General features: G+C 41.7%; 1 protein-coding gene across 3 annotated transcripts in view; it reads left to right on the forward strand.

The window, feature by feature from the left end:
* Positions 1–13024, forward strand: part of PHTF1 (putative homeodomain transcription factor 1) — a 516605-nt gene that overhangs the window by 309215 nt on the left and 194366 nt on the right. For all 3 annotated transcript variants that reach the window (XM_086923323.1, XM_086923324.1, XM_086923325.1), the window contains one exon: positions 10006–10137. In XM_086923323.1, coding sequence (XP_086779449.1) covers positions 10006–10137 — 132 coding nt within the window. The remainder of the gene's footprint in view (positions 1–10005; positions 10138–13024) is intronic.

The raw sequence follows: 13024 nt of genomic DNA on the forward strand, positions 1-13024 counted from the left end.
GCTCGGCCTGCTTGCCTGCCAAGACTGTATTTTGCCTTCAAGTTATCTGCTCCACTCCTCGAAAATACATTCCTGTCTAGTGATTTAGGAAAACATCTCCCCAGCTGCAGAGCTGCAGAGCAAAGGGCCCGGCCTTTCTGTCTCCGTGCAAGTAATTCATTGCTCCTGTTACCATGGTAGGCCCATGGCCCCCTTGCATTACACGTAGACACGTAGTCACATATGCATGCACTAGCAGTCAGTATAGAATAGCCTCTGCCCGAGAGACCTTTCCTTCTAGATAATACAGTTCCTCAAACACAAGATATTAGATATGATTTGGGTTTAGGTTGTTCTGACACGCCAGACTTCTGTCTCCACGTATGGTGCTAAATGTCAAGTCCCCTTCACCCTCCAGTTCCACGTCAATCACACGTCATGCTGCTGCGCGCGCATCTCTGCCATATATTTCTGCTGACACTGCAGGATTCCTCTATGGATCCACCCACCTGTGACACTCTCATGTGACGTTTCTAGCACACACCTCCGTGTACGCCCTCGTACACGCCTTCCGTTACGTACATGTGTTCTTATCTCTTTTCTCTCAGCTGTTACGCCTTCTGTATCCATCACCATTGTATGCATTTACTATATATATATTGTACTCTGTTAATAAAGCATTGTCTATCCCTTCCTGAACCTTCGTGGTGATGGAACATGATACCTGGTTCGAACCAATTCCATTTTATGGAATAAAACCCTTATAAACTCAGATGCCACGGACTCTGCCTCTCATTTTGATTGAGTTATTTTTATTGAACTTTACCGCATAGAAATTCCGCATAGGTAAACTTTATTTACCACATGTTTCACAGAAGTGGGGCTTGGCCAAGTTGTTACAGCTTCTACCTTCTTTGGGTCCATTTCGATCCCTTCTGGACTAATAATATAGCCCAGAAAGTCGACTTTGGAAACATGAAACAGACTTTTCTCCAATTTCACATAGAGAGAGTTTGAGAGCAGTCTTTGAAGAATGGCGCGAACCTGTTGCACATGTTCTTCCTCAGAATCTGAATAGATGAGAATATCATCGATGTAGACTACACAACAGATGTCAATGAATTCATGTAAAACCTCATTTATAAAAAACTGGAAGGCGGCAGGAGCGTTACACAGACCAAATGGCATAACTTGGTATTCGAAGAGACCAAACTTTGTGCGGAAGGCCGTCTTCCATTCGTCTCCCTTTCTTACCCTAACTAAATGGTAAGCTCCTCGTAGGTCCAGTTTAGTATAAATTTTAGCCTTCTTAATTTGGTCCAAAAGTGTAGGAATCAAAGGTAGGGGGTACCTGTTCTTTATGGTTACATTGTTTAAGGCCCTATAATCAATGCACGTGCGCAAATCCCCCCCCCCCTTTTTTGGAATAAAAAAAAGAGCTGAAGAAACTGGAGATTTAGAGTGCCTAATGAAGCCGTTAGCAAGGTACTCATCTAGGTATTCTCTTAGATGAGCATTTTCTGCTTCTGTAAGAGCGTAAATGCGACTGCAGGGCAAGGTTGCTCCAGCCATTAAATCAATCCTACAGTCAAAGTCTCTATGTGCTGGTAGGGTGTTGGCCTTTTTTTTGTCAAATACGTCAGATAAGTCATTATATACCGATGGAACCCCATCTAAAAGCAGTAAATTGGGTGATTCTATTCCAAAGTCAAAACCTTGAATCACATCTTTAGATCTATCAATAAGGAAGCAATGATCTGTACAAGTAGAAGACTTAAAAGTAATTACCTTGGTTACCCAATCTATGATCGGGTTATGTTTTACTAACCAAGGTATACCCAGAATCATTTTAAATTGAGGAGCATCTATAATGTCAAATTGTATCCTCTCTCGATGTATAGGAGAACAATCCATTTCCAAGGGTTCAGTCTGTCTATTTACAAGACCCGAAGTCAACTCCTTGCCATCAACAGCTCTGACAGTCTCTGGGTGATCCTTAAATTCAGACTTAAAACCTAACTGGAAAAAGAAATGGGAATCTATAAAATTTCCTGTAGCCCCGGAATCTATAATGGCTTCTACTTTTCTAGTGTGAGATTCTGGAAGCAGACCCCGGAGTTCTACTAGGATAGAAAAGTGTCTATAGCCAATGGGAGGAAGAGTTGAGGCCAAACTAGAGAATAAACCCGATAAACTGACCTCTCCCTTTACCGAGTTTTCTAGTTTTCCGACTTCTCTTGTGTGATTGCTAAGTCAGATGATTTGGTCTTAAACTTATTTGGTCGTGTGGGGCATTCCTTCACAAAGTGTCCTGTCTTTCCACAATATAGACACTGATTTAATCGTCGCCTCTTTTCCTTCTCCTCCTTAGATAAAGGACCACGGATAGAACCTATTTGCATAGGTTCTACCGAATCAGTCTTAGAACTAGTTTCTCGGTTGGATGTGGATCTTTCCTTAAAGAAAACTACTTTATGCTCTGACTTTCCTCTTTCTCCTTTTCTCTCTGAAATGCGATGATTCAATGTAACCACTAAGTCGATGAAAGCACTTATGTCTTCTGGAGGTTCTAAAATTTGAGTTATCATATCCTTTAATTCGTCCCTTAATCCTCTGTAGAAGATAGAGACTCTTTTGTCGTACGGCCAATCTGCCTCTAAAACCAAACGGTTAAAGGTAGAAATATAATGCAGCAAATCAGAAGATCCTTGTTTTAATCCTAAAAGCTCATTATCTGCTGACTGAACAAAAAGATGTGTTGCAAACATCTTCTTTAAAGCTCTCTCAAAATCTTTGAAGTTATACAAGATACGATCATCATTTTCCACTAAAGGGACTGACCAAAGTGCTGCATCTCCACCCATATAGGATAACATAAATGCTACTCTGGAGGAATCATCTGGAAAGGCTGAAGTCTTAGCTATAAAGTGTAAGTGGCATTGTTGTAGGAACACCGAAAATGTATTGCAATCCCCATAAAACCTCTCAGGTGGGGCTAAGGGGGTGGGAACCGGGGTTACCACTTGGATTTGTGTAGTGGAATCTGAACCGGAAGATGAAGCCTGAAAAGTGGCTGGTTTCAAGACTGATTTCTGCTGAATAGAATCTTGGAGAGAGGACAAATCTCTGCGTAATGCTGCGTTATCCTGTCTGATGGCATCTAAAACTGCGGCCAAATCCTGCATGTTGAGTTGATCCATTGCGTCTGGGCGAAATTATCAACGTGCTCTTTGCCTTCTGTCACAGCAATCCACTTCGTCCCTTACCTTGTCTTGGCTGTAGCCCTCTTGGATGACGTGGATGATTTCGCAGAGACGCAAGGGACCAACTTCCCTAATCACTAACTAAAACTTACTGGTTCTGAAATGATCAGCAAGGTTTAAACTAGGAATTAGGGAGGAGGGCCGGTACTGGACGTTGAAGAGTTGACTTTAATTCTTGCTGTCGACCTGCGAAGCAACAAGCACCAAAGACTTTAGTATTTCAGGTCAAAAGATATTTCTCCTATCTATTCTGTGGCCTCTTAACTAATCTTCTCTACTTTGTTGAGAATACCTAAAACAGTGTGGAGAGTCTTGAATTTTCCCTACCTGCGATCAGTAAGTAGTTGGCTTTCGTCCAGTATGTTTTTTTTTTGATCGAGATGATGAAGTCATCAGACGTCCTCTAGGATTGGTGATCAGCTTGTGAGATATCAGCTTGAATGGTCAAGTTGTAGAAGCTAAAAAGAAGGGAAGGATTACTTTACATTCTTTAAAAGACTCTTTGTAAATCTTCCTATCTATTCCTATCACTTACTTGACATTTACTTCTTGCTTCTTTGTCTTGGGGTTCGTGAATTTCCTCTAGTTCAACAAAAGATAAGCATAGACCAAAAAGAACACAAATCCTATATGTCTTTCTTCTATCACCTTACTTTAGGCACAAAATCTACAACCACATTATTAAATTATTTCTCAGAGTATAACATACATGAACAAAGAACAAATGTTCCGCCAAAAACTAAGATGCGTTCTTTAATTAAAAATCAGAATGTCCAAAGTCTCTTTCTTGCATTTTCTTCTGCTTAAATAAAAGTTCCAAAAATTCTGTTGACCTTTCTTGCGAAGGGCGCCTTTAAACAACGAAAGTACTTAGCTTTCTTATCTTGTCTTTCTTGTATTCTTGCCGGAATGAGAAGAACCGCCTTGGAGTCCTGCCAGGATCAAAACACCTTCAGGTAAGTTTTTCCTCCAGACGCGACCTTCTCCAGACGAAGCCAGAAGGCAAAGCGCCTTCTAGAAGACTGGGTGCGGTTTAAGTACCGGACCGCACCCAGCCGCTCCCAGTCACGCTCTCAAAACGTGCGCGAAGACGTAGCCTGTGATTCCTTTCAGACGCGCACCAAAAAGGAGCGTGCGAGGGATGCGGGGAGAGAAATCATGAGACCTTCACTGGGCAGTGTCTCTGTAGAACCATACGCCAAGTCCTAACTTCTGAATACTGTACTTTCAAGCCTAAAAAACCAACGCAAGGCACAGTAAAAGCAAAATAGACATCAAATCAACATGTTAAAAGGCATGAGTTACAAAAGTATGAACACACCAAATCACACTGACTTTGAAGCGTGCGGGGCGCACGGGACAGGGATGGGTTTCAACGAGGGAAACATTGCACATGTCTCCAGGATATGTGTATTTACATACATGGGTATGCAGAACCATGACACCCGAAGAGGCGGTTGTGGTCCTTACACACTCCCTCTATAAGATATTCTAGCTCTTGTTCAGAAAATTTAATTTTCCTTTTCCTTCCTGTGGAAGTTTCACCTACAGCTTACTGTGACATGTTGTGCACTGGGTTGTCTCCTGGATTTCACCTGTAGGTACTCTGGAGGGGAGCTCTGGCAATGCTGCTTCCACTTCAGGCTCACAATGCTGAATGAGGGTGGAACCTGCCTACTTCCTGGTTGTGATGTCATCACTGTGCTCAGAATGCGACTTCCCGTTTTTGCGATCTTGCAATTAGCGAGATCGCAATTTGCGATTTCGGTAATTGCGAGATCGCTATTTCAACAAGGGTATCGGCCGATTCTGCGATTTTTATGCGATTTTTGGAAACTCGCAATTGGCGATTGCGGCCGATTGCGATTTGCTTTTTTTTATCGCATTTTTTCATGAATGCCATTCTGCGATTTCTAAATTGCAATTAGCTTTTTCTCGCAATTTAGGAATCGCAGAATTTGACATTGATGAATCTATGTGTATGTCTTCAACCCTCAGTCGCCCCCGACTAACTAGAAAAGTCACAAAAAATTGTAGATGCGTGTTAACCTCTTCCTATTATAACACGTTTAAGCACAATCAAATAGGGGCCCAGGCTTTTATGGATTTGTTTATCAACTTACATTTCAGAATAATAAAGAAAGGTGTCTTTTGTATAAATCAATTGATAGTTGAACTACTTTTCTTTTGTAAACTTCAGTGGTATTACAAGACGTTTTTTGGGGCTTTCTCCAACAAGTTTAAAATTGAAAAGTATTTTTAACTATGCTATACTGGTGGTATACTGCAGTTTTAGAAATGCCTGCTTGGGAGTAAAAGTCACATAAATCACCAGCGTTGTGGAAGTGACATTGGCTTTTGGATACCGGACATCATCATGTGATTATTATAAATATATTTCTTCTGCAGTTTGGACACGAAATATCATTGAAAAATGACTTTTTATCCTATTTATTTTTTAAACCTACTCATTAATTGTGCTACTGGTGCGTGATACGTTCATAGCCATCTCCTTGCTTATGGCATTTATATTGTATTCTTGTACTGTATTTTATTATTATGTAATGATGTGTTCTTTTATGGCCACAGCCGAATAAAGATTTTATGATGATGACTAAAGTGAAAAACCATGCGCAAATTCATATATGTAAGAAGCGCCTCATGCACCTTCAGACCATATAATTGATTTGCCACATACAAAGTCAATACTACCTGATGCTGGAGTGGGCTGCACTACCTATGCCCCCAGGAATTTTCTCTGTGAGGTATAGGATCTATCTATTAAAAACAACCCACTATGGTCCCTGAGAGCACTCCTATAGAAATGCTGGACATATTATCTTCATGCAAAGTGCTTTCAGTTTATGTAATTTCTTTCTGAAAGAGAAATCTAGCTGTAGATTCCGCACCTTTTGAGTATTACCCAGGCATCAGACTGGATCAGAAAACTTTTCAGCTGTCCCTCTAGGCACCGGAAGGTGGCAATGCGTAGCTCCGCACTGATACTACTCCTCTCTGGAAATGACTTTTATAGACACCACTCCCATGCACTAACGTCAGTGTCTTTGTTTCCGCACTACCAGACAGGGATCTAAAGCTCCTGCTCGTCTCTCAGAGACACTTACCTCAATATTTTCCATAAAATTGCTTCAGTACGCAAGGGATTTTACCCCATAAAATGACACGTTTCAAGCCCTGTATAGACTGACTCAAACAAATATCTGTACCGGATCCCCAAAAAGTATACCTGTGGTTCCTGGAATTGAGCTACGACTCCAAGGCCTGTGGCAACTGCACTTCGATCACGAAGGCCGTCATGGAACAGGAGGCGAAAGTTTACATTGCCAAGCACAAGAAGACTCGTGCTGGGATTGTTCCAAGTCATGCTTTGCGTCCAAGGTTCATACTTACTCTTGTTCCTGAAGCCGACGGAGCTCCTCCAGAGGTCAGTCTTCCTCTTGCGCCAAGTCTTCAGGTATTCTTAAAAAAATTAAGCAGGATTCCACTCTCTACACCTTTCGCCTGCCCAAGCACGGGATAGTGCCAGCCTTCTCGATCTCGCTCCTGAAGTCTACTGCAGCTGGTTCGCCACGGCCCAAGTTTCTGGGACCTTCAGCTAGGCCATGTTAGATCGAAAATTTCTGTCAAGCCATGCTCTAGCTCTTTGGATCCCTGCCTACTCCCTCTGGTGTGCCTTCAGACCCCAGAGAATAAGAGGCCTTTCACATGGAATCACGCCAGCGGGTTCAACCTCGGTGCCAGCTGGGCCCTCTGAGCCTATCTTACCTCTGCTTCTTCTTCAGACTCTGCCAGCAGGCATGTCAAGGCTGACTTCACCACCTCAGGAGGTGCCCTGATTGTTCTCCTTGACGCTGAGTCCACGGCTGTCAGACCTCGACCAAAGTCGTGCCGGAATCCCCCTGAGGTGCCAATTGGCAAAACGTGCATTCCCTTCTTGAAGCGGATTTGGATAATGGCTGTGACCCGGGTGATACATTCGCTCAGCCCTGCCAGGATGACAGTTCATACTAGCACTTACAGAGGCTAGTGGCCTCAATACCTCCCCGGAGACGTCTTTCTTTCTCCCCCTTCCAGCCACAGAATAGTCCACATCCGGTCATGTGTAGGACGACTGAAAGACTTGACATCCAGCTCCCCACCGTGGCAGTTAAAACCAATGTCTTAACAGACATCATCCAAGTGAGGCAAACATCTTCTGAGTACCTTTTTCCATTTAACAAGATACTGATGGATACATTATTGGGGGCTTGGGTCAAACTTTGATCTGGCCTCCTTAGTCAACAGATTACCAGGCACAAACACTCTGCTCCAGGCGACCCATTTGTTTTCCGCAGCACACCTCAACAGAAAGCCTAGTGGTAAAGGCTTCTCCCAGTTGTTCTAATCCCAACATATTTCTCACCACTTACCCTAACAGCTAACGTGTTTTTTTTTACCAATATAGCCACCCAATTTGTTAGTACCAGCCGTTTGTTGGGGGATGCTAATCATGCGCCCTAACAGGGAGGCGGTGTGCCCATAGACCTTCACTCTGTGCTATCTCTGGAAAATCAAGATTGTTGTGATTCAGTCAAGTTCATGATTCGTTATAGCTTGGTCATAGTTACCAGCGTTGCCATTTCCGTGACTGTGACCGACTGAATTCTCCAGTGATGTACAGTCCTCCCTGATAGACATGGCCTTTGATTTGACTCACCTGTTCGGGGACAAATCTGATTCCACTCGCTAGCATTTTAAAGAGAGCAGGTCTACTGCTTCCTCTCTGGGGTTTTCCGCCATCCTCGCCAACCACAACAGTTCCTTTGCTCCTTTTGTGGCTTTGGTAGAGGGGCTACGTACTGCCAACCTGTCCAGCACCCAGAAAAGACCCAGCAGTTTTGTGGTAGAGGCAATAGTGTCAACTGCCCCAAGATCAGTGTGCTGCCCAGCCCACCATAGCCCCTACAGAAAAAGCTGCCAAACCTCTTTAACCGTCATTTGCAGGGACGCACCAGACAACTGGGCGACAGAATCTACTGATTCTTATGGAGCTGGCAAGTTATCACATCGGACAGGTGGGTCCTACAAATTGATCGCTGGGGCTACACTTTACTCTTTCCTTTGGAAGGAGATATTTAGAATGTTTTCCTTGGACCAGGTCTTGTCTGCCCTCAACCCTGGAGACTGGATGGGGCAGAACACCTATTTCCATAATGCAAAGACCTGGGCACACGTGAACTGAGGTATAATTCAATATGAAGTAAAGTAAATATATAATTTTGAAGAGTTCATATGATAGTTTGGGATTTATTCAGACAAGAGCAAAAAGAAAACGAGCCAACACGTGTTTCGTTGCTTATGGAAATAATCCTGCCACTTCCTCAGGGCTAGGAAAGGTACAAAGAGTACTATCAACATGTGGTTAAACGAAACAAATGCAGTAACGGAAAACAAATAAACTGTTTTCTCAGAAGTAATGGTAACTCGACACCTTAAAAGTGGAAACCCTATAAATCCAAGCAATACAACTTTGTGTGGCTAAATGAGATAACAAAACAAAATGCAGTTCTTTAGTGACATGGTGAGCACTGTGGATGATGAAAGTACTAATGTAGTGATTGATGAGGTATTTACATTTCTATTATTCTAGACACTATCTGTAGTTCAATGGTATACAAGAAAGGATAAAAGTAAAGGTTGAAGAGGACTGGCCCAAATCAGGAAGGGAAAGAAGGCCCAGATTAAAAAGAAAAACATGTGTCCCTACACAAATGAAGGAAAAGAAGGGGATTTTTTTTCTATCAATGAATACCAATAAAATGCTACCTGAATAAGAAGTTGATAATCGTGTACTCTGTGAAGGATAAGGGTAAAAAGGAAAAAGACAAGGGCAGGTATAAGTGACTATACAAAGACGGGCAGGCGGTGGTGTTAGAAATGTGAAAACAATGGAATGAGCGCTTACCACTCTGTTGGTGATAATTCCAACCCGGCTGGTTAAGGCTTCAACACTCAAATAATGAGCGAGATACATAAGAACCAAAAGGGCTTTTTAAATATGCGCAACACTATGGAAATATGACATTGAAATGTGACTTTTTAGTTGGGTTTACTGGTATGTGGGTAACAGAAACTGAGCACATTGTGAACTTTTGAGAGTGCTTATTTCTGTATATAGATCAGCACGCTTAGTTAATGTATTAGTTCTTCTAGATTGCTGCAGGGGGTTAAGGATAACTTCGAAAGACTGCACTACTGATCTACAATGTTCATACTAGCTAGAGAGCCTCCCAGGACACCAGATGCCTCCACTGATTTCTAAAAACATCCTGTTCCAGGATGTGTTTTTTTGGGATCTCCATTTATGTGTTTGTGTATGTACTATAGTGCACCCCTAGCTGGGTGTAGGACGCAAAGTACTGTCGTTTATTGGAACAGGTGTATATCAAGTGGGGAATTTGCACCTTTGAAGCATATTACATTGCACATGTTTTCATTTTTACTCAGCACAGTTTACTTTAGACATATTTAGAGTCACCTTTTTCGTACTAACAATAAGCCTGAAGTCGCTTTGGCAGTGAACCAGCGACTTCAACAGCAGTGAATGGTACATGTTGCTTATTAAAGATCAGTTCATTATGTTAAATCTTTGTTCAATGTAGTCATATACTTAAACTCCCATGCAGATGCTAGAACTATCACAATTGCAGTAAAGGATTATAACTAAGACGGTTTCTTCAAGTGTTTCTTTTTTCATTTACAGAGGTTTTTGTTTTCCAAACTTTTCAGCCATCTCACATCAGCCAGAAAAGCCAGAAAGTCTGAAATTCCTCACTTTAGACTTAATAAAGTCCATAATATCAAAATATGGTTATCCCTTCGTGCATATCTGAAGGTATGTGATGTTGCCTCTCCATATTTTGTGAGTTGGATGTTGCCAGAGAGGTTTATACACATGCAAGGCTGGAACACGCTAATTTATATTGAATTGTTAATTTCTTATACGATCTTGTACTATGCGTTAATTAGCCCCCTGCTTGAAAATACACAAGTTTATGTTTACATACAGTCATCTTTAAAGTGTGCGAAGCTTGTTTAAAATTTACCAAACCGCCTGCAGACTTTGATGAGACAGTCACTGGTGCATACTTTTGACATATTTGAGCATAAATACAAACTATACCTTATACCGCCTGCTCTTTATCTAATTTGTAGCTGCCTTACATACTTGGGGATTATCTTCATTATGATGCGATTGGACATATTGGCTTGTTCTTTATATTCCGTGAATATGAACACACGGAATATAAACAAACACATTCCTGGATCTGATGCCTTGGTTTTCCCCATAATAGACACATATAGGCCATGTCAAAAGCCCTTGTGGTAATTTATGTTTCATGATTGCATAAAGTCCCTTTACTAGTTGTGATTTTGTCACCATTACAGGCATGGCGGATAACTGCTTTGTGTTTGTGTTTGTGTGTGTGTGTGTGTGTGTGTGTGTGTGGGTGTGTGTGTCAGTGTGTCATCCAGATCCCTCGTCAGCTCACAGCGCCATTTCACACTGCTTCTGCCACGAAAAGAAACACGAACCTCTGGAACTGCAGGCAAATTAATTATTTATTATTGCTTCCTGGTGTAGATATAATCTCGGGACATCTGCACAACATAATATCTCTTTTGATGTTTGTCTTTGCACATCTTGCGGTTGGCCAACTTTGACATTCAAAGAATCCTACATGTTTGTATTGATCATTTTTCATCTCCCTTGCCATGTTTTAGACACTTATCTGGTCATGGTGTTTACCGTGTTTCGCTTTTCTCTACCGGTGTGAAATTCCGCAGCACAATAATTGGTTAATTCATTTTTTTGTCTGTGCTATTTTGCTTTTCAGAAACATTGCTATACTAAATATGAATTGCCCTGAAGATGACCCTGTGCAGTTTTAATAGTTTAGGGTCCAAATGTCAACACTTTATTCATACCCACAGATGATTGACCTGAGAATAGCTCCTAAATTAGATGTATAGGCTGTGGGTTTCTGTACTAATGCCTCGTCTACTCTGTTTTTATCTGTGTATATTATGCATGCTCCGCACCACTTGTAATACCCCGCCTGCACTGTGTCGTTCATGTTTTAAATTGCTCTGCCACTTTCTAACTTTTAATGATTGATAACATTAGTACAATAAATGTCAAACCACATTCACATCAACAGAGACTCCCTTTCACGTTCATTGCATATGCTCTGTCAGTTTTCTTAAATCCAGCAATGCTAGTCACATACATATTTCTAAATTGCATACATGCGGAACGCTGGTGCTTTATTTAATATCTATCAAGGTCACCCTGTCTCTCTAAATTAAATTAGATATTTGTCCAAGACAAGCTTAAAATCTCTGGCACACATAGACCAATATCCAATAGACCTCTTAGGTTCTAAAATACATTTGATCACTTTGACTGGGAAAGGCACTTGCAATAGTAAACAATGTGTCAGTAAATGAGACTACTGTAACTAAATCCTGTTATTGGTGTGATAGCTGTGTTTACAGTTAAGCCACTAGTCTGCCCTTTACATGAGTTACTTATAGAGAAGGATATACGGGTTGCAAAGATGCAACGCCTGGTGTTACTATGTGCATGTGACGTACAAATGTTTGTAAAATGCTCCCTAAAGCATAGTGCAGGTGTCAGTTTAAGAATTCCCACTTGGTCTCAATCTGTAACATGCCCACTGTCCTGAAGTGATATTATAGGTTTTGCTAGACCTTCATCAGTAATTAGCACATGGTTATCTTCCTTTTTACATGTGCTTGTCAAGTGCAAGACACAATCTAATTCAATTCCAGCTGAGAAATGGTGTATATTTCGGATGAAGTTTTCCAAGTCTCCCTATTGGTAGTCTTGTATGATCACCTATGTTTGTGGTGCTTCTGATCGGTCCACAAAATTACTTTAAAAAGAGTTAGATCAATAACCAGAATGAGGCTGCGGAGAACCAAGAATCACTGTTGCACAGCTGAGGTCAACTTGTGCATAGGAGTGACGAGCAACTATAAAACTGTCTACAATACCCGATTTGAGATCTGATTATTCACTGCTTTTATACCACAACGCTGCAGATTCATTTCTTTTTACCTTTTCAACTTCTCAGGATCAATCGTACATTTATATAGTGCAGCAATTCGCCCATAAGGGTCTCGAGGCGGCGGAGCTGTTGCTGCTGCGTGAAGGTTAGGTCATTCAAACATCCAGGTCTTGCGTTCTCTTCTGAATTGCTGGAGCGACGGTGCGGTCCTGAGGTGCAGGGGAGGTTGTTCCAGGCCTTGGCAGGGAGGTGCGAGAAGAAGCGTCCTCTGCTGTTGGCTCGCCGTATCTTTGGGGTGTCTGTGAGGGAGAGGGAAGCAGTGCGAACGGGTCTGGTCGGTTGGATAGTGCTCACATCCGACTGGTTTACTGAAACTCACTATATCTGGGTCTCCCACATACCTCATAACATTATGCAGACTTAATTCTATTTGGACTTTTACTTGTGGGCATGGAAACGAGCTGTACTGTAGCCAGGTGCTTTGACTTCAAAAGCTTTGGCTAGTGTTATAACGTTGTTAATTCAATTCAACTCATTTCAAATCTTTATTTGATTCAAAGAATCATCAAAGCATTTCTTAAAAATATAAAAGATTTGAAAAATACATAAAACGTAGATTCCACTAATTGATACATTAAAAATCATCCTCTTCAGTACAAGTGCACTATGAATCAGCGAGGTAACATT

The sequence above is a fragment of the Lissotriton vulgaris genome, chromosome 5 (genome assembly GCF_964263255.1).
Source record: "Lissotriton vulgaris chromosome 5, aLisVul1.2, whole genome shotgun sequence".
In the NCBI taxonomy this organism is placed as follows: Eukaryota; Metazoa; Chordata; class Amphibia; order Caudata; family Salamandridae; genus Lissotriton; species Lissotriton vulgaris.